Source organism: Podarcis gaigeae (genome assembly GCF_964106915.1).
Source record: "Podarcis gaigeae genome assembly, chromosome: 8".
Classification (NCBI taxonomy): Eukaryota; Metazoa; Chordata; class Lepidosauria; order Squamata; family Lacertidae; genus Podarcis; species Podarcis gaigeae.
This window is the reverse complement of record NC_139684.1, coordinates 83,263,058-83,288,686: the sequence shown is the minus strand read 5'-3', so window position 1 is coordinate 83,288,686 and position 25,629 is coordinate 83,263,058. Positions and strand designations below refer to the sequence as shown.

The 25,629-nt window shown below is 48.6% G+C and overlaps 1 protein-coding gene and 2 long non-coding RNA genes across 3 annotated transcripts in view; 2 read left to right on the top strand and 1 right to left on the bottom strand.

Moving 5' to 3' along the window:
• The window catches only part of PPP5C (protein phosphatase 5 catalytic subunit), a 35,966-nt gene extending 27,201 nt beyond the window's left edge, over nucleotides 1–8,765 (top strand). Inside the window, 4 exon segments of the mRNA XM_083753903.1 lie at nucleotides 1,082–1,122; nucleotides 2,025–2,203; nucleotides 5,543–5,624; nucleotides 6,789–8,765. Coding sequence (XP_083610029.1) covers nucleotides 1,082–1,122; nucleotides 2,025–2,203; nucleotides 5,543–5,624; nucleotides 6,789–6,851 — 365 coding nt within the window. The 3' untranslated portion in view covers nucleotides 6,852–8,765.
• LOC310851803 overlaps nucleotides 1–25,629 on the bottom strand; it is a 153,057-nt gene that overhangs the window by 49,550 nt on the left and 77,878 nt on the right. The window lies entirely within an intron of this gene.
• Nucleotides 12,035–21,198, top strand: LOC310851871. The gene is made up of 3 exons (XR_014567901.1): nucleotides 12,035–12,799; nucleotides 18,677–20,363; nucleotides 21,151–21,198. It is a non-coding gene; the product is annotated as an uncharacterized lncRNA (long non-coding RNA).

Below are 25,629 nucleotides of genomic sequence, written 5' to 3'. Positions count from 1 at the left end.
ATCCTGAAGGGCCCTAGTCTCATGGGACAGAGCATTCTACCAGGTTGGAGCCATCACTGAAAAGGCCCTGGCCCTGGTGGAGGATAGTCTGACTTCCTTAGGTCCCGGGACCTCTAAACTATGCTTATTCATATATTTATTGCTGTCCTGCTGTTGCTTCCCCTGTTTTTGAGGAGCAAAAATTTGGCAGGTGAAGCTTCCCTGGCACAGAAACAAAAGTGGCGGGGAAGACTGCTGCCAGTTAGCTGCTGTTAAGAAAGAGAAGCCATGCTTGGAGGAGAAGAAAAAGAAGGGAAAAAAGAGGTGTAAACCCTAGATCTAAGCAGATTAGGGGTAGGGCAGAAGGCTTCAGAGTTGGCTCATAGAATTATAGAGTTGGAAGGGACCCTGAAGGTCCTCTAGTCCAACCCCCTGCCATGCAGGAATCTCAACTAAAGCATCCATGGCAGATGGACACCCAACCTGTACTTAAAAACCTTCAATAAAGGAGAATCCAGTCCACCATCGCTAGAGGGCACCAGGTCGGTTGGCAAAGGCAGGTTTAATTCTCTGATTAATGGATTGATTGAATTTATATCCTGCCCTTAACTCCCCAAAGAGCCAGGATAGCAAGCGGAAGCACCAATTAAAACAAAACCAAAGCAAACATTTGAAAACTGATGAAAGCATTCTCAAAACGACTGCAATTAAAAACAGCTAAAAGCAGTTACAATTAAGAGCCATTCTTCCGCCCAGTGACCTTAGGGTTGCCCAGAACAGTAGTCTTCAGCCACCACGTGCCTGGGTGCAAACAGGAATGTTTTCAAATTCCTCCTGAAAGTTAATGGTGATGGAGAGTCTGGCACACCTCACTAGGGAGGTCGTTCCACAACTGGGGGGGCGCCACAGGAAAGGCCCTGTTACGACTCAGCACCAGCCAGGCATCCCCCAGTGGTGGCACCACCAGCAAGGCCTCACCTAGCAATCACAGAGTCCAAGGTGGTTGATCGGCAGTCAGCTGGCAGCCATCATTGGTGCCCACCTTTCTGTGTCTTCATTTCTCCCCGCTCATTTATTGAACTCGCCTCCTTCTCATTTGCAGGTCCCATGTGCGACTTGCTCTGGTCAGACCCTCAACCCCAGGTAGGTCTTGCTTTGGTGAGACTCATGAGCTGCGTGCCCATTGCTCCGTGACGACAACGTCTCCTCTTTCGGATGCTTCCTTGATTTCATTCTTCATCTCGAGATCTCCCTGGGCATTTTGACTGGGTGGGGAGGACAGTAGCATTTCTCCGGGACTAAATTACTCTTGGGGCCTGGTATCCCCTCCCATAATGATTCTGTGGAGGAGTCTGCCCCTTTGCTGGGCTGAGTGCTGTCTTCGATATACAAAGCGGCACCACCTCTAGTACCGCCTTCTCTATCCAGTGAGAGAGAGAGCCAGTGTGGTGTAGTGGTTAAGAGCGGTAGTCTCGTAATCTGGGGAACTGGGTTCGATTCCCCGCTCCTCCACATGCAGCTGCTGGGTGACCTTGGGCCAGTCACACTTCTCTGAAGTCTCTCAGCCCCACTCACCTCTCAGAGTGTTTGTTGTGGGGGAGGAAGGGAAAGGAGAATGTTAGCCGCTTTGAGACTCCTGAAGGGGAGTAAAAGGCGGGATATCAAATCCAAATTCCTCCTCCTCCTCTTCTTCTTCTTCTTCTTCTTCTTCTTCTTCTTCTTCTCCTGCCTTATAGAGCAGGGTTCTCCAAACTTGGGTCCAGCTGCTTTTGGACTACAGTTCCCATCATCCCTGACCACTGGTCCTATTAGCTAGGGATGATGGGACTTGTAGTTCAACAACAGCAAGAGACCCAAGCTTGGGGAATTCTGCTGTAGAGTATATATCAAGAGCTCTTCTCCTTTTTGCCCGGTTCTGTCTCCCGAGACAGATGGATGCCAGTGGATTTCTTTGTGTCGCCTGCATACTGGGCACCCAATCCCCCCCATCTCATGTTTATAAGCCTGCCGTTGCACCCAAGGGTGTCTTTCTCTCCTCCACCCAGAATGGCCGGTCCATCAGCAAGCGTGGCGTGAGCTGCCAGTTCGGGCCCGACGTCACCAAAAGCTTCCTTGAGCGCAACCATCTAGATTACATCATCCGCAGCCACGAAGTCAAACCCGAAGGGTATGAGATGGCTCACGATGGCAAGTGTGTCACTGTCTTCTCTGCCCCCAACTACTGGTGAGTGTGCGAGGGGGCCCGCTGCTGTGGTGGTGCTCTACTTCCTATTTTTTATATATAAACAATTTTTTTTTAGTTTTCAATTACAAAAATCCAAAATAGTAAAGGTAAAGGGACCCCTGACCATTAGGTCCAGTTGTGGCCGACTCTCGGGTTACGGAGCTTATCTCGCTTTATTGGCCGAGGGAGCTGGCATACAGCTTCCAGGTCATGTGGCCAGCATGACTAAGCCGCTTCTGGCAAACCAGAGCAGCGCACAGAAACGCTGTTTATTCTTCCCGCTGGAGTGGTACCTATTTATCTACTTGCACTTTGAGGTGCTTTCGAACTGCTAGGTTGGCAGGAGCAGGGACCGAGCAACAGGAGCTCACCTTGTTGCGGGGATTTGAACCGCCGACCTTCTGATCGGCAAGTCCTAGGCCTCACTAGGACTTTAACCCACAGCGCCACCCGCTTCCCTAAAAATCCAAAATACACCTTGTTATATCCATATCAAATCACAATACCAAATCAAATACAGTGGTACCTCTGGTTGCGAACGGGATCCGTTCCGGAGCCCTGTTCGCAACCTGAGTAGAACGCACCCCGCATCTGCGCGTGCGCGGGTCGCAATATGCCGCTTCTGCGCATATGCGTGATGTCATTTTGAGCGCATGCACGAGCGGTGAAACCCGGAAGTAACCCTTTCCAGTACTTCCGGGTGACCGCGGGACACAACTTTTAAAGATTTAACCCCGAAGCATCTTTAACCCAAGGTATGACTGTATCAATTAATCAAATATCCAATTGTATAATTTTGGTGGCTCCCCACGTGCTAGAATTACAGATTTAATATTTTTTTAAAAAATTCTGCTTCCAAAGTCTTACTTAATCTAGTTGTATTCCAATCATAATAACAGTCCCTTATTCAACAGCTGCAATATTTATGAGTTCTATTCGTATTAACACATCCAACAATTTATTAGTCCACAAATGAAAATCTACAGTCATACCTCATGTTACATTTGCTTCATGTTACGTTCTTTCAGGTTACGTCCTGCGGCGACCCAGAAGTACTGGAAAGGGTTACTTCCGGGTTTCGACGCATGCGCAGAAGCGTAAAATGACGTCACGCGCATGCGCAGAAGTGGTGAATCGCAACCCGCGCGTTTGCAGACGCGCCGCTGTGGGTTGCACTCTTTTCATGTTGCAAACGGGCTTCCAGAACGGATCCTGTTCGCAACCAGTGGTACCACTGTATATCCTTACTGCTACGTGTAATAATTATTTGTCCATATTTTCTTCTTCTTTCTTTACCAAATATGAATCCATTATTCCAAAAAGTCCCATACCGCTCCAGCCGTTCTCTCTTTCAGCTGTAGTTGCAATATAAATACATCAGCCTACTGGCAGGTGGTGTTCTAATTCCTGCTTGGACGGCTGGGCCAGGGGGAGAGCCTGGCGATTGGGTCCAGTCTGGCCTGTCTAGTCCAGAATCCTGTTTTCACAGCGGCCGACCAGAAGATGGGAAGACTGCAAGCATAGCCTGAGCACAAGAGCCAATCTCTGCTGCGGTTTCTGGCAACCAGCATTCAAAAGCATTTCCTGCCTCCGACAGCGGAGGTGGAACTTAGCCAACAGAGAGCGATGGCAGCCATTGACCGGAAAGCAGAGGGTGCTGCTCGGAGGGCAGACTGGTTGAATGCAGAGGAATGGGGGCCGGATCCAGCTGGGGAACCCTCAAGAAAAGAAGCCTGGGGAGTGGTGGTGGGACGACGTCAAGGGGTCACAAGGAAGAAGGCTGGGAGGAGAAAGGGTTGGCAGCTAGAGGGTTAACAGAAGCTGAAGCAGGAGGCCAAGAGGCAGAGAGGAGTCAGAATGGCGAAGGAGCTAGGGGGTCTTTCCCCTCGTGCTGTGACAAACTCTCCTCCCCCACCCTTGTCTCCCAGAACCAGCAGAGGCATGAAGAGAGCAGAGGAGAAGTTAGCATCACGAAGGTGTAGTCTCAGATCGGTTGGGAAGGCCCTGGAGAGGAGGGGACTTAGGGAGCTGTGGCAAGGCAGGGACCTTAACCGCAGCAGCTGCTTCGTGGGGGCAAGAACTGCCAGAGATGTAGGCCTGACCCTCCTGTACAGGTCAATTCTGTGTCCAGGGCAGCTGTTTATCAGCTCCATCTGGTACGCAGGCTGAGACCCTATCTGCCAGCAGCCTGTCTCGCCAGAGTGGTGCATGCTCTGGTTTTCTCTCGCTTGGACTACTGCAATGCGCTCTACGTGGGGCTCCCTTTGAAGGTGACCCGGAAACTGCAATTAATCCAGAATGCGGCAGCTAGACTGGTGACTGGGGGCGGCTGCTGAGACCACATAACACCGGTCTTGAAAGACCTACACTGGCTCCCAGTACGTTTCCGAGCACAATTCAGTGTTGGTGCTGACCTTTAAAGCCCTAAACAGCCTCAAAGGCCCAGTATACCTGAAGGAGCGTCTCCACCCCCATTGTTCTGCCTGGACACTGAGGTCCAGCGCCAAGGGCCTTCTGGCGGTTCCCTCATTGCAAGAAGTGAGGTTACAGGGAACCAGACAGAGCGCCTTCTTGGTAGTGGCGCCCGCCCTGTGGAACGCCCTCCCTTCAGATGTCAAAGAGAAAAATAACTACCAAACTTTTAGAAGACATCTGAAGGCAGCCCTGTTTAGGGAAGCTTTTAATGTTTTATAGGTTATTGTATTTTAATGTTTTGTTGGAAGCCGCCCAGAGTGGCTGGGGAAACCCAGCCAGGTGGGCGGGGTATAAATAATAAATTATGATTATGATTATTATTATCCTGTTCGTGCTGATAAAAAGTTAACTCCAGCTCTTGTGGTTTTCTGCTGCCTCGCTCCTGTCAGGCAGAGAGAGGTTGGGAGCAGACTGCTTTCCTCGGAGAGGGACCCTGGAAGCCGCCATAGGTCGGTGGGACACTTAGCCAGCTGCTGTTTGCTTTGATAGGCGGCTGCTCTCCAGGCTCTCAGGCAAAGAAAGGCCTTAACTTGAGATCCTTTAAATCAAGGATAGAGAATCCTTCTCAGCCAAAGGGCCATGTTCCTTTCTGGGCAACCTTTCAGGGACCACATGCCTTAACCCTAACCATACTTTTAAGCTTGGCAGCGCCCCAAATTTTGATTCACCGTTCCTCTGCTTTGGGTCTTCCTGTCGTGCCTTTTGTCGGACTGTTAGCCCCCATAATGTGCAAAAACTGTTCATGCCCTCCCTTGATGGCGCTCCACGCCTTTTCGGGGGGGGGGGGCCGGAATCCTGAAAACCCTGAGAAAATGCTGCCCTAACCCTCTTCTATCTCCCCCCCCCCCCACTTCTCTTTCCCAGTGACCAGATGGGCAATAAGGGTTCCTACATCCACTTGCAAGGCTCAGACTTGCGGCCGGAATTCCACCAGTTCACAGCAGTGGTGAGTCACAGAACTGGAACGATGCGCTTAGCGGTCGCACGCAGCTCTCAAGTGGTCCTGCACCGATGCCCCAACTCCCTGCCAGCCCCCTTCCTGGGATCTTGCCACGCAAATGGGCCTTTAAACTTAGGGCTCTGGGTTCGAGTCCTGCATTGGGCAAAAGATTCCTGCACTGCAGAAAGTTTGAATGGATGACCCTGGATGTTGCATTTGGCCAAGTTTGTTTCTATTCACAATCCTGAGTTGGCCTAAGTCACAAGGTAGCTGATTATTGGCAAGAGCTGTTGATTTTCCTATGAATTACTGTATTCTTTGCTCCATAAGGCGCACCGGACCATAAAGTGCACCTAGTTTTTAGAGGGGGAAATCAAGAAAAAATATATTATTTCACACACACACCCCAGCCTCAAAGAGAGCTTCTTGGGGCTGCCAGGGGAAGCCCGGGTCCCCTCCCCCCAGTCCCAAAGAGCAAAGAAGCCAAAACAGCGAGCGGGATCCATCCCGCTCGCTGTCTTGGCTTCTTTAGCCTTGCGCAGCCTCTTCGGCAGTTCCCCCACCTCCTGCAAAAGCCCACAGGAGCCGCGCACCCTTTAAGGAGTGCGTGGCTCCTGCGGGCTTTTCTACGAGGAGGGAGAAGGGACTGACTGCCCGCGTCAGTCCCTTCTCCCTCCTGGGGAAAAGCCCGCAAGAGCTTGTATGCTGCTCTTGGGGGTCCTTTCCCGCCTGCATTCGCTCCATAAGACGCACACACATTTCCCCTTACTTTTTAGGAGGGAAAAAGTACGTCTTACGGAGCGAAAAATACGGTACTTACTGAACATCTGTAGTAGGTGAAGACGTGTGTGCATGTTCAGGAAGCCGTCATGTAAAAACATTTTATGCCGTCCATTTCCTTTACCCTTCTTTTTTCTAAGAAGGCGTAAAAATACTTTTCACGCAGGTGTCACTGGATCAAGGGCGTCGGTTTTGCTGAATCAGTTAAACCAAAAAGCTTTAATTGGACTTGGGGCAATTTGCTACAATTCTGAGTGGTGCTTTTGAGGGGGCAGGGGGCACCGGGGAGGAGTTTATGGAACCAAGGGGACAGGTACCTGATTTGGGGACCCCTGCTCTAGAAGGGGGGGTGCACCTTTGCTAACCAAACTTCTCTTCCTCCTTCCCTAGCCTCATCCGAACGTCAAGCCAATGATGTATGCCAATTCGCTGCTGCAAATGGGGATGATGTAAGCTGCCCTCCAGCTCTGCCAGCTTGCCCCCCCCCCACCTTCTTGCCAGGAGACCCCTGCGCTAGGCAAACAACAAATCCCCCTTCCTTCCTTCCTTCCTTCCTTTTTTTTGGGTTACATTTCCTTCCGACATCAGCCTTCACTACAAAGCAAGGGATATTTTGGCAGGTGGGTTGGTGGTTAAGCCTGAGCATCTCCAGCAGGGTGTGTGTGTGTGCTGAGGACTGCGTCTGTAATACCCCCCTGCCCACCCCCAGAAGGCAGATACTGTCCCAGGGCAACCCTCGCCTTTGCTAGCGTTGTGTAATGCACACAGGCAACACGAGAAAACTGCAGCCAGAAAGTTAGATAACATTATTTTTTTTTAATATATTGGAAGACTGTATTTATTCCTTACCTACTCTGATTTTTTTTCTCCCCTGCCCGCCCCCCAGACTCTCCTTCATCTTTTCCCAGCTTGAAAGCACTCACAATTCTGCAACCCAGCAGCCTAGAGGAGTGGGGCGGAGGTTGAGAGCTGCTTTTGCCAGCCTCTCCCCTCTTCCGCTCCTCCAGCTGATGGCTGTTGTCCCGGAAGATCAGAGCTTGACTGCGTGCAAACACACCCAACCACTTCCACCTTTCCTGTGGGTTCTGCGTCGCCGCGGAGAAACTGTTTGGTTTGCCCAAGCGCTCAAAGCTCAAGGGGAAGAGCTGTTCCGTTACCTCTGCCTCTTTCGTGCGCCGCCTTGTCATAACAACAAGGCGGCGCAACATCTCTGGGCGAGGATGGCTTCTCAGCCTAGCTGCCCGCCAGCTCTAATCTCTTCCTGGGTACTTTGCTGGTCCTATCATCATGTTCCCAGCTAGCCTAAGCCGAAAACCCCAGGAGAGCGTGTAGCCTGTTTGCATGTTTGTGTGTGTGAATTTTTCCATCCTGATGCTAGCTGTGAATTAGCCTCAGCTGGTCTATTACTGGCCACCGTCCCCAGCTCAGTACGGAGAAGGGGAGGGGGCTTCTGGTAATTTTGGGGTGGAGACAGGAAGGGGATTGGGGAATTGTGTAGGGCTGACCCTTGGCTTTCGGGCCTCCTTCATTCCAGCCTCGCAGGGATTGTTACGCGTTCCGGGGAGGGGAAAATTCATCAGGGCATTTTGACGACTCTCCCATCTTGAGATCTGCAGGCTTCGGGGATCCGTTTGTCCAGGGGGTGGGGAGACGTAACACCGCTTCTGGGTCCTCTCGAGATCTTTCTGAACCTTTTCCCTGTGACTGATTTGGAGGGATCACTCTTTTAGTCCAGGATACGCTGCTGGTGGGATCTCAGGAAGGTCAGGGTCCTCTCTCTAGGTGGGACCTTCCAATTCTGATATTGCACAAGCTTGAGAGAGAGAGAGACAAAGACCTCAATCTCAGTGAAGATGAGCAGAATCAGCCTTGTGCTTCCTGGTTTCCTCCTGGATGGTTTTATTCCATTCCCCTAGCTTGAGCGTTTTAAGTTTTCGTCGCCAGAGGATAAAACTGCCTGGGGGTGGGGGAATCAGGCCTGAGGGGACCAGCTTTTCCAAAGGGCTGAAGAACTGGGAAATGGAAAAATTTGGTGGTTTGTTTGTTTTTTGTTGCTCCTACTCCCCGCCCCCCCCCAAAAACACTCACACCTTTTTGGGACCTCCCCTTCTTGCTCCCGCTCTGGCAAGGCATCGTCATTTCGGCTTTTCCAAACTGAAACGAGGCTTTCTTCCCCTATCGTGGCCGAAAAGAGAAACCAGCGAATATTCCAGAAGCACTTTGGATGTTCTTATTTCCATGCTGACCATGGAGGGTTTTTATACATCCAGGTTTTCCTCTCCACTCGCCCTCCTACCTATTTGAGCTATTTTACTGTCTGTAATTAAACAAAAGATGTTAAAATAAAGTAACTATTGAAAGACCTGCCAGGTTGGGTACAGCCTCAGTTTTTTCCTTCCCAAACGCTTCATTCTTAAAACCCCAATTAACTTGGGCCCTGTCAGGGAACTGCCATCAGAGACAGAGGTGGAGGGAAGGCTCCAGAGCGATGCCGGAGACGGTCCCAGCAGGGAGAGAGGCAGCCCAGCTGCTGGGGAAGGAAATCAACGTAACACCAGGAGAGAAGGGGGGCAGATGGGGGAATCGGAGAAAAGGCTCCAGGACTCTTCAACGGAGACTAGTGGGGAGAGCACGGGTCCTCCGCTGCCCACACCCTCCCTGCGCAGAAGACTTCCGCGCAGGGAGAGTAGGAGGCGACTGGGCGTCAAATAACTTCTTTGCTGGAAGAAGTTCAAGAAATGCCCACTGACGGATTCTGCCAGCGACTGAGACAGCCACGCAGTGAAGGGCTGTCCAGACAGAAAGGCTTCAACCAGGCAACCAAGCCAAGAGTGGCGCCAACTTACGCATGAGCAACCCCCTAGAACCATTACAGGCCCCAAATATCTGGAAGATGGCCTCCCTCCCCACAGGTGTGCTCTGGTGTGTTAAGATCAGCAGAGGAGGGTTCCTCCACTCTCTGAAGCTCAGTGGGGCAGGTTGGGAGAGGGCCTTCTCTGCGGCAGCCCCTAAATCAGGGATTCTCAAACTTTGGCCCCCAGCTGTTGTTGGACTACAACTCCCATCATCCCTAGCAAGCAGGACCAGTGGTCAGGGGTGATGGGAGTTGTAGTCAAACGAGAACCAGGGACCCATAGTTGTTGTTTTTAAACATTTATTTACATACAAACATGAACACACAAACACTACATACCAAGAAAAAAATAATAGAAACATTGAGCAACCTACTTAAACATACAAAAAAATAAAATTACCTACACCCGTGTGACTTCCCTCCACCAGTGCTCGTCTTCACTTAGCCTGTAATTTTGTTATTCACACTGCAATTTTTATCTCTGATCCTTAGACATCTTGTTTTACTATTATTATTTTCTAAATCAACTTTACAAACTTAATCTAAACAGAGCAGCATGTTTTTGGAGCTTTGTTTGCCCGTGGAGTGTTCAAACCATTTCCATCGTTGCCTTAAATTCTGGTTTGTTTGATATCTTACTGCTGCGGTTAGTTTTGCCATTTTGACAAATTCTTTTACAGTGGTGCCCCGCAAGATGAATGCATCGCAACACTCGCTAAACTCGCTAGACGAAAGAGTTTTCCATTTTTTGAGTCGTTCCGCAAGACGAATTTCCCTATGGGCTTGCTTCGCAAGACGAAATGTCTTGCGAGTTCTTGCGAGTTTGTTTCCTTTTTCTTAAAGCCGCTAAGCCGCTAATAGCCGCTAAGCCGTTAATAGCCGCTAAGCCGCTAATAGCCGTGCTTCGCAAGACGAAAAAACCGCTAGACGAAGAGACTCGCGGAACGGATCAATTTCGTCTTGCGAGGCACCACTGTAATTTGTTTATCCAATCTTTTTTTGTGAGGATGTGATTTCCTTTCCAGTAGGAGCCTTGCTGCGGCAGTAGCGTATAAAAATAGTGTTTTCCTGTCTTGTGGTATATCCTTGCCCAGTATACTCAATAAATAAGCCTCTGGTTTTTTTCCCTATAGAGATTTTGAGCATCTTTTTAAATTCCTCATGAATGCAACTCCCCAAATTTTTAACTCTTCCGCAGCCCCACCATGAGTGCATCACAGTAGCCTCCACCTCCTTACATTTCCAACAAAGATTGGATTTTGACTTGTCTATTTTGGCAAACTTTGTGAAATTTATTTCCTTCACCATGCAGTCCGAGGGGAGGTTACAACAATATAAAAATGCAACCTTGAAATAAGTTAGAACAGTTTACAGTCAGAAGAATAGGGCAGGCCTTAAAATAGGTAGCATCTGGTTCCTCCAGCCAATCAGGAGAGGGACGTTCACCTGCAAAGGGGCAACTGCTCTGGCTGTCCTACTAGCAGGGAGGGCATAAAGGAGCCATGGCCTCGGTCCAGTATATCTGAAGGAGCGTCTCCAGCCCCATCGTTCTACCCAGACACTGAGGTCCAGCTCCGAGTGCCTTCTGGTGGTTCCCTCACTGCGAGAAGTGAGGTTACAGGGAACCAGGCAGAGGGCCTTCTCGGTAGTGGCGCCCGGCCTGTGGAACGCCCTCCCAGCAGATGTCAAAGAGAACCACAACTACCAAACTTTTAGAAGACATCTGAAGGCAGCCCTCTTTAGGGAAGCTTTTAATGTTTGATGTATTACTGTATTTTAATATTTGGTTGGAAGCCAAATATGGAAGCCCAGCCAGATGTGCGGGGTATAAATAATAAATTACAGTGGTATCTCGGTTTAAGTACTTAATTCGTTCCGGAGGTCCGTTCTTAACCTGAAAGTGTTCTTAACCTGAAGCACCACTTTAGCTAATGGGGCCTCCTGCTGCCGCCACGCCGCTGGAGCACGATTTCTGTTCTCATCCTGAAGCAAAGTTCTTAACCCAAGGCACTATTTCTGGGTTAACGGAGTCTGTAACCTGAAGCGTATGTAACCCGAGGTACCACTGTATTATTATTATTATTATTATTATTATTATTATTATTATTATTCTGGGGGATTGCCAGGGGTGGAAGGCAAAGGTCTTTGGTTCCACCAGTATGCACAGAAAGCCTTGGAACTGGGATGGTTGTTTTGCTTCCCTTTGAAAGGAATGGGACTTCTTGCTGAGATAATGTAAAGGTAAAGGGTTACCCATGACCATTAGGTCCAGTAGTAACCGACTCTGGGGTTGCAGCCCTCATCTCACTTTATTGGCCGAGGGAGGCAGCGTACAGCTTCCGTTTCATGTGGCCAGTGTTGGGTTGAAATAAATGACAGACGAGTAGCAGGTGTCATAGGGGAGGCATCCTCCTGAGCCTGTCTCGGGGAGTCCCTTTTATTGAATATTGCAACATTGCCACATATGTGCTTGTTGCTGATTGGTTAACACAAGTACAAAGCAAGTACAAGGCAAAGGTTACATATAGGTATTAATCACTAATAGACCAAAGGCTGGGAAAGGGAACACAGAATTGGACAGGTGTGAAAATCTCCTTGTTAAACTATTACTAGTGATTAATATACAGCATTCATCCATAAATGTGGTCAACCAAGCACTAAGAACAGGTCAGACTAAGAACGAGTCAGAATGCAATGTTTTCATGAGCTCATGGTGAACTGAACATTCTAGGGGGATGTGCAGAAACAAAACTTTCCTTGAGGCCAGCATGACTAAGCTGCTTCTGGCGAACCAGAGCAGCGCACGGAAACGCCGTTTACCTTCCCACCAGAGCGGTACCTATTTATCTACTTGCACTTTGACGTGCTGTCGAACTGCTAGGTTGGCAGGAGCAGGGACCGAGCAACGGGAGCTCACCCCGTTGTGGGGATTTGAACTGCCGACCTTCTGATTGGCAAGCCCTAGGCTCTGTGGTTTACCCCACAGCGCCACCTGCGTCCCCTTCTTGCTGAGATAGCCCCTCCCCTTACTGTCCTTTCGCATCCAGGGGGAAAGGATTTAAAAGGGGGTGGAGTGGGGGAGCTCTGAGCAAATTGACATTCCAGCCAATGAACCAATGAAGGCCGAGGAAGAGAGACCAGTGGAGTGCTGCCCCCAAATCTATGAGGGAATCAGTGGGAGTTGGGAGAAAGCACACAGTGTCCGGATACTGAGTCTATGCAGCTAACTGAACATGGATCCAAAACTCTTGCCCAGTTCATCATCTCCCGTGGACCAGGTGAGTGCAATGGTGGGAAAACGGCCTTGTGGGCCAAAGTTAAGCAGACCGCTGGGAGGTTTACTTTGACCCACAAATTGGAGGATCCTCGTTTGGTTGCCTGGGATTTGCAGCCGTTTGTGCCACAACGCCTGGGTTCCGGTGTCCCTGGAGACACCAGAGAATTCAAATGTGGTGCTTCAGAAGCAAAGCAGTTATGGCAGTTGAGACGAAGCGGGTTCAGTAGAAGCAGCTTCAGCCAAAGCAGGTTCAGGAGAACTAGGATGATGGTAAGGTAAAGGGACCCCTGACCATGAGGTCCAGTCGTGGCGACTCTGGGGTTGCGCACTCATCTCGCTTTACTGGCTGAGGGAGCCGGCGTACAGCTTCCGGGTCATGTGGCCAGCATGACTAAGCCGCTTCTGGCAAACCAGAGCAGCACACGGAAACGCCGTTTACCTTCCCGCCGGAGCGATACCTATTTATCTACTTGCACTTTGACGTGCTTTCGAACTGCTAGGTGGGCAGGAGCAGGGACCGAGCAACAGGAGCTCACCCCTGTCGCGGGGATTCAAACCGCCGACCTTCTGATTGGCAAGTCCTAGGCTCTATGGTTTAACCCACAGTGCCACCCACGTCCCTAGGACGATGGTATGCCTCATAAATACATCACCCCTGAATTAGCATTTGAGGAAGGGCTAGCCCATCTCTCCCTGCCTTTATCTCTTTATCTCCTGATTCTTCTCAGGTCCCTTCCGCTCCTTCATCTCCACGAACTCACAAACCTGGTAGCACATAGCATCCTTAGGTAGCTACTAGGGTCCCCACTTGTGACATTATTTTGCCCCTCAGTCCTGGAGTGTTGGGGAGTTTGGAGCCATCGTTTTTAACTTTCCACACTCACTCTAGGGTGTGCTGAGAAATTGGTGCCGCCAGCAGGGCTAGGAAGCCCATAGTCCTTTTTGTCAGCGGCATCCCAGCGGGTATATCATCTAGGGTCGCCATACTTCAAGAAGTAAAAATCAGGACACAAAAGTTGTTGTGCTTTTCTGGGGAAAGTTTAAAAAAACCCAGACATTTTTTTTATTCCCCTAAATTCCCCCATGGACGCTAATTCTGTCACTGGGATCCTGGACATGTCTGAGAGAGGCAGGTCCCTGCTCCAGAGAGCATACAGTATTAATAATAAATTATTATTAGAGAAAAATAACTACCAAACTTTTAGAAGACACCTGATGGCAGCCCTTCTGGTGGCACCTGATGGCAGCCCTTCTGGCGGTTCCCTCACTGCGAGAAGGCCAGTTACAGGGAACCAGGCAGAGGGCCTTCTCGGTGGTGGCACCCGCCCTGTGGAACGCCCTCCCACCAGATGTCAAAGAGAAGAACAACTACCAGACTTTTTGAAGACATCTGAAGGCAGCCCTGTTTAGGGAAGCTTTTAATGTTTACTAGGTTATTGTATTTTAGTGTTCTGTTGGAAGCCGCCCAGAGTGGCTGGGGAAACATAGCCAGATGAGCGGGGTATAAATACTAAATTATGATTATTATTAGTTTCAACATTGGGGAGATATGAAAAGAAAAGAGAGCCAAAAGAATAATGATGGCTGAATGTGTGTTTCTCCCCCAAGGAGGTTCCAGGCACTGACCCTGTCTCCCTCTCCCCCCCAATGCTAAGGAAGGGCTTTTCTAGCATCCTTTGGCTCTAGATCCTCTAGATGGCAAGTTTATCACTTTTTCTCCTGCTACCTACACCTTCCCTCTTTGTGGTCCTTTGCAGGCGATAATGTTTGACCAGCGGGCACCGAAGACAACACTGCCCCCCCCCCCGTGGCTCCTCTGATGAGAGAATAGCCTCATTGTACTTTCATTATTAAAAGGTAAAGGTACCCCTGTCCGTACGGGCCAGTCTTGCCAGACTCTAGGGTTGTGCGCTCATGTCACTCTAGAGGCCGGGAGCCAGCGCTGTCCGCAGACACTTCCGGGTCACGTGGCCAGCGTGACAAGCTGCATCTGGCAAGCCAGCGCAGCACACGGAAACGCCATTTACCTTCCCGCTGGTAAGCAGTCCCTATTTATCTACTTGCACCCGAGGGTGCTTTCGAACTGCTAGGTGGGCAGGCGCTGGGACCGAACGACGGGAGCGCACCCCGCCGTGGGGATTCGAACCGCCGACCATGCGATCAGCAAGTCCTAGGCGCTGAGGTTTTACCCACAGTGCCACCCGCGTCCCTTACTTTCATTATTAGCTGCTATTTATTTATTAAAAATGGTTTTAGACTGCACTCTCATACAATAAAATCAATGTGCTGTACAACAAAATATACAGTAAATCATAATACACCACACAAACATTAACAAGTTTAAACAACTGGACACAGCAGCTGCAGACCCCCCACCAAGTGTCCCTGTTTTCCAAGGACATCCCTGATTTTGAGAAGCCGTCCCGGTTTCTTATTTGATCTCTAAATGTCCCACTTTCCCCTAGGATGTCCCTGTTTTCACTGGAGAAATGTTGAATGGTATGGTAGGATGTCCCTATTTTCATTGGAGATTTTTTTAAAATAATTTTTTAAAGTAGTTTTCATTTGCAGACCAATAATAGTCTCATGATAACAATACCAATATATAATACAATTATTAATACCAATCAGGGACATGGGTGGCGCTGTGGGTTAAACCACAGAGCCTAGGACTTGCCGATCTGAAGGTCGGCGGTTCGAATCCCCGCGACGGGGTGAGCTCCCGTCGCTCGGTCCCTACTCCTGCCAACCTAGCAGTTCGAAAGCATACCAGTGCAAGTAGATAAATAGGTACCGCTCCGGCAGGAGGGTAAACGGTGTTTCCGTGCGCTGCTCTGGTTTGCCAGATGCAGCTTAGTCATGCTGGCCACGTGACCCAGAAGCTGTCTGTGGACAAACGCTGGATCCCTTGGCCAGTAAAGCGAGATGAGCGCTGCAACCCTAGAGTCAGTCACGACTGGACCTAATGGTCAAGGGTCCCTTTACCTTTACCTTTAATACCAATCATTCAAATATCCAATTATATAATTTAGATAAAGTGGGGCCCCATGTGCTAGATTTGATATTTTGATGGTTTTCTTTATTTCCACATTCCAAAATCTTATTCGTTTCAATTACATTCTGGTCATAATAATAATCCCTTATACAACAACTGCAATATTAATAAGGTCTATTTGTGTGTTGACACATTAAATGATTTATAATACTGCAAGTGAGGAACTCCAACTATATCCTTGTTCTTCCTGGGTGTAGCAATTATTCGGTCTGTTGTGTTTCTTCCTGTCCTTGTAAGATGTTATGTCTCCTCCCACACCCCGATTTTTGCTGTTATCAGTCGTACCTTAGGCGGAGTTTATATCCCATTGGGCGGAGCTTATATCCCATTGGGCGGAGCTTATATCCCATTGGGTGGAGCTTATATCCCATTGGGCGGAGCTTATATCCCATTGGGTGGAGCTTATATCCCATTGGGCGGAGCTTATATCCCATTGGGTGGAGCTTATATCCCACTGCCACTTTATGCTGCTCCCCTTTCCGCAGCCACCACTTCTTCCATTTCTTTTCCAGTCATGCTAGTAACTAGTTCCATGCGTCTAAATGGAGCATCGCCACATTATGTATTACTATTTTCTTTTGAGCCCTTGAATTTGTACAAAACCAGAAAACTGCACAAGTAGTTTTAAAAAAGATCCACAATGACTTTAATCTACGAAGCACCTACTGAGAATTAGCCATTGTTTCCCTTTCTTTTCCGCCTGTGCTCCTAACTATTTCCGGTGCTTTCTTTTCCTCCCTCAGATTAAAACTGTGCGCGGGAAAATGACATTTGTCGGTGTGCTTTAGCGCACTTCCTGGGTGAGGGAAATAAACGAAATAAATTGGAAAACTGCTGACTCTGACCTACTCTTGAGCTGCCCATTCCTCTGTGGCCACTATGGTGCCTCCAGGCCACCAGCTCCGACAGACACAGGTTTTTTTAGCCAACCAACATCTCTTCTTTTGTCTTCTTCCAGTTTGAGACCATCCAGGGGGCAGAGCCCCCAATAAAAGGGGTCGCCTTGTGGGGAGGCCTTGGGTTGCAGGTGAGTTGATCCTGAGTGGTACAGGGAGGGGAGAGAGGTTACTGGTTTCCATAGAAACACATCACCTGTAGTTTCCCTAGAAAAATGATGTTCCTAAGAGATTTGCCCAGTACAACAAACCAGGTGCTTGGGGTTTATTGACACCTGTGGCGTTTGCCCGTTCATTTAGAAAATGTTTGAACAGGGGGAGAGATAGGGTTAAAAATAGGAAAGCCGGAGGCGGAGCCTACCTGTGTATAAAAGGGCTTAGCCCGAGGTTTGTTTGAGTTGTTGGTGGGTAGTTGGTTGGTTTTAGTGGGTTGGCTGGTTGGGAAAAGAAGTTGGAGAAGCAGTTGGTAATTGAGAGACAGTTAGGGCAGTGGCAGATATCTGAAGAAGTGTGCATGCACACGAAAGCTCATACCAAGAACTAACTTAGTTGGTCTTTAAGGTGCTACTGGAAGGAATTTTTTTGTTTTGATTAGGGCAGTGGGTTCTTGAGTGAGGGGAGGTAGAAGAGATAGAGAGGGGAAAATAAGACTAAGAAAGTAAAGAGTAACAACGTTTGGAATGCCGGAAAAGTGTGTTTGTGTCTGAAATAAAATACACTCTTCTTTATTAATTGGGAACCTAACTGAGGCTGAAGTGATTTTACCGGGGAGGACCTGGTTGGTGGCAGCGGATTAGTGGCGTACGGGTCAATAGTCCGCAGGCCACAGAGAGGGGTGTCTGAAGAAGTGGGGATCCTCTCTGGAGAGGCAGCAGAAGGTTCTGCTGCTCTTCCTACCCCACCAGCAGCCAAGGCAGAAAGGAGGCTGGGGAATAATAATAATAATAATAATAATAATAATAATAATAATAATAATAATAATATTTATACTCCGCCCATCTGGCTGAGTTTCCCCAGCCACTCTGGGCGGCTCCCAATCAAGTGTTAAAAACAATACACCACTAAATATTAAAAATTTCCCTGAACAGGGCTGCCTTCAGATCTCTTTTAAAGATAGAATAGCTGCTTATTTCCTTCACATCTGAAGGGAGGTTGTTCCACAGGGCGGGCACCACTACCAAGAAGGCGCTCTGCCTGGTTCCCTGTAACCTCACTTCTCGCAATGAGGGAACCACCAGAAGGCCCTCGGCGCTGGACCTCAGTGTCCAGGCAGAACATGGGGGTGGAGATGCTCCTTCAGGTATACAGGACCGAAGCCGTTTAGGCCTTTAAAGGTCAGCACCAACACTTTGAATTCTGCTCGGAAACGTACTGGGAGCCAATGTAGGTCTTTCAAGACTGGTGTTATGTGGTTTTGGCGGCCGCCCCCAGTCACCAGTCTAGCTGCCGCATTCTGGATTAGTTGTAGTTTCCAGGTCACCTTCAAAAGTAGCCCCACGTAGAGCGCATTGCAGTAGTCCAAGCGAGAGATAACCAGAGCATGCACCACTCTGGGGAGACAGTCTGTGGGCATGGAGGGTCTCATCCTGCGTATCAGATGGAGCTGGCAGACAGCCATCCAGGGAAACCCAGCCAGATGGGCAGGGTATAGATAACAAAAATAAAATGCCAGGAGAGTGTCAGGGGTGGATTTGGGAAGCAGGAAATAGACATAGGCAAAGTTAGGATCCAGGCATGCTTCTAGCTAGGGACGCAGGTGGCGCTGTGGGTTAAAGCCTCAGCGCCTAGGACTTGCCGATCGAAAGGTCTCGGCGGTTCGAATCCCTGCGGCGGGGTGCGCTCCCGCTGCTCGGTCCCAGCGCCTGCCAACCTAGCAGTTCGAAAGCACCTCCGGGTGCAAGTAGATAAATAGGGACCGCTTACCAGCGGGAAGGTAAACGGCGTTTCCGTGTGCAGCTCTGGCTCGCCAGAGCAGCGATGTCACGCTGGCCACGTGACCCGGAAGTGTCTCCGGACAGCGCTGGCCCCTGGCCTCTTGAGTGAGATGGGCGCACAACCCCAGAGTCTGTCAAGACTGGCCCGTACGGGCAGGGGTCCCTTTACCTTTACCTATGCTTCTAGCTCCAGAGATTTTAGCCACAGAAATACTCAAAAGGTGTGTGTTTTTCTTTTCTTCGTTCCTTCTGCTCTACACAGGAAATTGCACCAAGGAGCGAAGTGCGTGGCCGGGACCTGTCAGCACCCTCTTTCTCCAGCTTCTGCTTATACCTATCCCCAAAACATCCCTCCATGCCCCCCCCAAACCACCTGCCCGCCCCATCTCTCGGGTTCCTGTCCCCACCATCCCAAAAATCTTGCTTCCCACCCGGCAAAAACCCATAATTCATACCCCACAAGTTTACACCCTCCGCACTTCTCAAGAACCCCCCTGCTCCCCCCCTGACGACCGTCCCTTATAATTAAGCCCTCTCTCCCACTTAAACCCACCATTACCCTTCTGACCCCACCCTAAAACCTGCCTTCTTCCTCTTTGTCCCCCTCTCCCTCCATCCACACTGTATCCGCCTCCCTTCTGCTCTCCCCCCAAAATATCCCCCACGAGTCCCCCTCAGAAATTGTTCCATTCTTATGCTCCCTCTCCCTGCAGCCCACTCTGGAATATGCCCCTGTTATGTTAAGGAAAAATCTAGGTGCGAGGATGCTCAGTCACCTAGCTCGTCGGGCAGAGCCCGTGGGTCCCTGCAGAATAAAGGAAGGAGTCCAGCTAACGAGAGCAAATAGCTGTAGACCAAAGTTTATTGCGCAACAGGTTCAAAGAGCAAATTTTGAACCCCGAGGATGGGGTGACAAAGACTTTTAAAACTTTCCCACCACATCCCAGAATACAGTTCGAAGGGGAGGGGTTAACCTTGGCAAACATGTCCAGACAAGTCCTTAGTACAAGATTAGCATAAGCAGACATGGCAGGGCAAGACTCAGGTATAAGATGAGCATAGACAAATATGTCTTAAGTACCCACCACCCAAAAGTACAATAGAAGTTCCTTGGCATGTCTGGAGCCTGAGGCGAGTCAGGGGATGAGATTTGGCTTCCTTTGGCTAACAATGAGCCTCTGGGAACTTCCTGGAGTCCTTTTTCAAGGGGAAAATAGCTTTGGAATGGGGGGAACTGGGAAAGAAGATGATTTTATATTATTTTTAAAGCTAGGTGACTTCCCTGAGCTGTCAAGTTGGGATGATATATTCAGGCATAATATTTGTAATATTTAACTTTAAAGATGTGCTCCCCCTGTAATTTCCGTAACAGTAGTATATTTCAGCCCCCCTGCCCCCGAAACGCTCCCTAAATATGCACTTCCCCCCCCTGAAACTTTCCCAAAATATGCCCCCTTGCCCCTGATACCCTCCCAGAATATGTCCCCTCCACCCCTGAAACTCTCCCTAAATATAGCCCCCTTAATCCCTCCCTGAATATGCCCCTTCCCTCCCTGAAAGGTTCCCATTATATGCCCCCTTGGTCCCTGAGCCCTCCCTGTAAGAGACCCTTTTTTGCCCCCATCCCAGCTCTGCCCTTGCCCTCTTTAACCTATACCCCAGAATACTGGGCTGAATATGATGATTAAAAACCCTTTCCCCCCCCAAATATGCCCCCTTCCATTCTTTGTGCCCCCCCCCCGTCATAAGAGAGCCAGGGTCAGAGAGGGGGGGGAAAGGAAAATGACCCTACCAATAAAATATCAAGTTATAGTATTCTGCCTTAGAGCCCCACAAGAATGTAAATTGTGCCTTGGAGAATGCATCGTTTGAGAATGTATTGTTTCGCAGTATCTAATGTGTCATTTTGCTGTGCCTTTCTCTGTGACTTTAAAATTGTAATTCTGAATGTATCCTCACTGAAATGTATTTTTCCATTGTTACGGCAAAAATCTGGGTGCGAGGCTGCTCTGCCACCCAGCTCATCGGACTAAGTCCGTGGGTCCCTGCGGAGGAAAATGAGCTCAGCCGGAGACAGGAGCAAACTGCAGAAGATCCAAGTTTATTGCGCAACAGGTTCAAGGCGAGATTGAACAGTGAGAAAGGGGTGACATGAGATTTTGAAACTCCCTCCATGTCCCAGAATACAGTGCAAAACACGTCATGAATACATTAAAGAGAGGTTTGGTTACACAGATTACATCATGAATATATTAAAGGGAGGTTGGGTTACACAGATTAACATATGGAGGAGGGAGGGGGGAATATGCAGAGCTACACCGGATTAACATAAGGAGGAGGGAGGGGGGAATATGCAGAGCTGGAGATATGCACAGATAAACACTTCCTGGGGATGAGAAAACAATAGTCCCAAATATGCATAGTCTGCCACCTGACATTGTCTGGAGGAAAGGCTGATCAGAGCAATTTGAAAGGATTAGGGTCTTGACACCTTGCTTGAGGGATTATGCTGGACAGGGGAGGTGTGATGGAGTCCTAGAGTAATTGAGCAAACTGGCACGCTGATTTTCTATGAATTTTATAGATTTTAGTCCCTTTCGACATTGACAATTGGAAATAAATTGATATATTGTAGCGAAGAAGAAGGTGAGGAAGACATGCCCCCCCCTTCCGTAACAGTATGAATGTATCTTTACTGAAATGTATTTTTCCATGAATGTATCTGTATTTCTGAAGGTGTCCTTACTGAAATGTATCTTTCCATAAATGTATTTTTCCTCAAAATGCTGTACTATGCTGTACTTTTCTGAACGGATCCAATTGTAGCTGCCAAAACACTCTCCACACTGCCATCTACTGGGCTGGGGACCTGTAGTTGAGAAACACTGTTCAAATGTTGGAACCCCCGGAGGTGAGCCTGGCAGCTTTTGACGAATGCTGAAGGCGCACTCCTCTAACCTGGCCTTTGACTCTTGGGTTGTACATTGTTAACGGAGAAATCTGAGAGCTCCCTTGGACAAAAAACAAGGACACCAGCCAGGAATACCAGAGCAAAACAGCAGCCAGTAGGCTTGGACTTGATTGAAGACTGTCGCCACAGGACTCCCACCTGCCACCTGGTGGAACAAGATGGAAGCCCCAAACAAAAGAGAACCCAAACTTTTATTAGCTGCTCATCCCCATGTTACACCCCCTCAAACTACCTCACTCATACATCACAGTTACATCATGAAAGGGGAGGTCTGGGGGCAGTAATCTGAGCATCCTGGACCCTGCCCCATGGTTCTCCTTGCCCTCCACCAAACACCCATCAAGTGTAACAAAAGAGATATTTACATTTCCCTGTTTCCCAGCCAAGTTAATCCCACCCTTTTGTCTTCATCTGGGTTTGTTCTTTCTGGAAAGGCTACCTGTCTGGCACTCAGGTATCAGGATGCCAGGGATTATCACCCAGGCAGAGGAGCTGCTGAGTAGCTGAGCTCACATGTCTATATGAATTTCTGAAGTTTTCAAGTGAGCCAGTACATAGATGCATTTATCAGTGAATTGTTACATTTGGTGTCATGCAGCAAAGGCCCTTGGAATAGATAGGAAGAAACTGTGATAGGGTGTTTTGTGGGGACAAATCACAAAAGTCACAAAAGCGATTGTGCTGGTTTTGGTAGTGGGCTGCATGTGCATGATATCTGCTGGAGGGGCAACCCCCCAAAAAACCTATGCATAAATTCCTGCAACAACATTTTTAGGACCTGCCTGGTTGTTGTTTCAGACTTTTTTTAACACTGTGCTTTAACTGTCTGGCCTTAGGGCGAAGGGATTATTATTAATTGTTGAGTCACTTGGAGTGAACATCACCTTTGTTTCCAGTCCAGGCTTTCCCAAACTTGGGCCTTTGGCTGTTTTTGGACTACAACTCCCATCATCCCTAGCTAGCAGGACCAGTGGTCAGGGATGATGGGAACTGTTGTCTAAAAAACAGCTGGGGACCTAAGTTTGAGAAACGCTGCTTTAGTCAGAGCCCATTGGGACTGTTGCACGCAGGTCAGAGTAGTTTTGCTTGAGACATTCACTGATGGTTTACCGGTAATCGCTTTTCTACATAAAAAGGCAACGATAATTTTAAGTGACAGACATTAGGCTAGAAGAAAAAGATTGAAACAAACTTCATCTCTATTAAGAGTGCATGCAGAGAATATAGCTCACATTTGTACCAGTCAGGCTGCTTGGAATTATCAAAGGTTTTTGTTTCTGGCAATGATCTATTTGGCTAAGAAAAGTACATTTAACCAGTGCTTTTCTTCCAGGAAACAAAAAAGGGGCCGGTACTGAGTATCCCCCAAGAAAAAAAACACTGTCTGGAGCTGCCCCTTTATAGTTTTGCGATGTAAAATGTGTGTAAAATTGAATAGAAATAAATAGTTATCCATTAATATTTGACATTTTAAGATTCTTTGGGTTTCCGAAAGCAGTTTATGCACTTCTTCATCAAATGTAGACTTACCAAGCTAAATGTTGTCAAATCACAAAAAGGACCAGCTTTGAATTCCTCACAGCCAATATTTTCAAGAACCCTCACTTAAGAAACTTGCAAAATTAAGTTTCGCCCCCTAAAATGACATGCCCTAATTATGCATTTAAAATCATGATGGAGTTTTTAAATGCTTCGAGAAAACCACGACCTTGGAGCCAAAGTGGGTTGCAAGGGATTCTGGGTAAAGTGGTACCCAGGATTATCAACCGTTCCTCATAAGGCTCGGTTTCCAGACCTATTATAATCTTGGGTACCACGCTACCCAGAATCCTTTGCAACCCACTTTGGTTCCATAGTCAGTGGTTTTCTGGGTTAAGAACGGACAGTGTGGAAAATGTTCTTTGTTCTGCAGCAGGAAGGTTGGAAAACGCTGCAGGACTTTCATTTGCCTACTTGAAAGACAGGCTATAAAGGGAGAGGAAGGAAGCATTGAAACACTTAAAGGAGGGCAAGAAGGAACAGGTTCAAAACAGAGGAAATGTCAGGCCAAGAGCTGGGAAATGGAGGAGCCTGCCTAGGCAAACACTGGGAGAAGAATATCAAACCGTGCTTGGATAAGGAGCTATTTGTTGTTGTTGTTGTTTAGTTGTTTAGTCGTATCCACTCTTCGTGACCCCCTGGACCAGAGCACGCCAGGCACTCCTGTCTTCCACTGCCTCCCGCAGTTTGGTCAAACTCATGCTGGGAGCTTCGAGAACACTGTCCAACCATCTTGTCCTCTGTTGTCCCCTTCTCCTTGTGCCCTCCATCTTTCCCAACATCAGGGTCTTTTCCAGGGAGTCTTCTCTTCTCATGAGGTGGCCAAAGTCTTGGAGCCTCAGCTTCAGGATCTGTCCTTCCAGTGAGCACTCAGGGCTGATTTCCTTCAGAATGGATCGGTTTGATCTTCTTGCAGTCCATGGGACTCTCAAAAGTCGCCTCCAGCACCATAATTCAAAAGCATCCATTCTATTGGCTGTGGCCAAAACCAGCAAAATACCCCTCTGCGAAGAGGGCGAGAAAGCGTTGGGCCCTACTGGCGAATGCCAGTGAAGTTGCAACCCTGCTCTTCCATAACAGGGGGCAGCTGCTTTCCTCTGCAATCCTGCAACCGTGGCAAGAAGGTGGGTTCGGATTGGTCCCTGTGTTCAAAAGGAATGCTTTTCCTTTTGGGGTGTTTGGGGGCAGGGCTCAGGGGCATAGCCAGGATTTTTGTTGGGGGGGGCGTGGAGGGTTTTTTCTTTTTTTTTAGGAAATCAAAGTTGCTGATCTTTCTTTAGGGTTGGGGCAGGTTCTGCTGTGGGGGCAGTGCCTCAGATAATTGAGTACTAAGTGGGGCTGCCCTTGAAGTTGACCCAGAAACTCTACCGGGTGCAGAATGCCGCGGCGAGGCTCCTTACAGTGTCCTCGCTGCGGGATCACATTAACCCAGTGCTTTACCAACTGCACTGGCTCCCGGTGGAGTACAGGATCAGGTTTAAGGTGCTGGTTTTAACCTTTAAAGCCCTACGCGGCCTAGGAGCCTCGTACCTATGGGACCGCCTCTCCTGGTATGTTCCACGGAGGACCTTAAGGTCCACAAATGACAACATTTTGGAGGTCCCGAGCTGCAAGGAGGTTAGGCTGGCCTCAACCAGAGTCAGGGCCTTTTCAGTACTGGCCCTGACTTGGTGGAACGCTCTGTCACAAGAGACTAGGGCCCTGTGGGACTTGACATCTTTCTGCATGGCCTGCAAGACAGAGCTGGTCTGCCTGGCCTTTGGTTTGGACTCAGTCTGACCCTTCTGTTTCCCTCCCCTTATGGTTTTGATCTGTGGGCTACTTTTAAAATGAGGCTGTATTTTAAATTGCATTTTAACCTGTATTTTTAATTGGCTCCCCCCCCATTATGTTTTTACTGTAATTTTACTGGTGTTAGCCGCCTTGAGCCCGGCTCTGGCTGGGGAGGGCAGGGAATAAATAAAGATGATGATGATGATGATGATGATGATGATTACTTTCAATGCTTTTCAATAATATTTGTGGATCTAGGGGGACAACTGCTGTATTTGTAGATTCTGGGGGGAGACGAGTTCATCTCTTTCCTTCATTGCTGTCCTCTTATGACACATGCACCCTCCTCTCCCTTAAGGTTCAGCTCTTTTTGAATTTCTTAAGAACAGAAGGGCCCTGCTGGATCAAGCCATGCCCCATCTAGCATCTTTTTGCCACAGTGGGAAACCCGCAAGCAGGACCTGAGTTCAAGAGGCTCTTTCCCTTCCTGCTGTTTGCAGCAACTGGGATTCAGCAGCAATTCTGCCAATTCTGACGTCAGCAGCAATTCTGCCTGGAGGGTAGAGCAAAGCGATTGTGACTGGCAGTTATGGACAGACTTTATCTTCCATGAATTTGCCCAATCTTCTTTCAAAGCCACCTGAGTTGGCGATCACTGCCTCTTGTGGCAGGGAGTTCCATAGGTTAATCTTGTATCTTCTTGATTGTTTCATTTATATCCTGCCTTATATCCCCCAGAACCTGGACTTTGTGTTAGGACTCATCCCTGGGGTATGCTACAAGTTATTCTAATTTTTGAGATTGCCCCCCCCCCAAAGTAGTGATTGAAATAAAAAAAATAAGGTCTTATATATAATAAATGTACCAAGCAAACACATAATAAATATATAAACCACATATTTGAAGCAGCGCAGGAAAACAGCCGTGAAGCC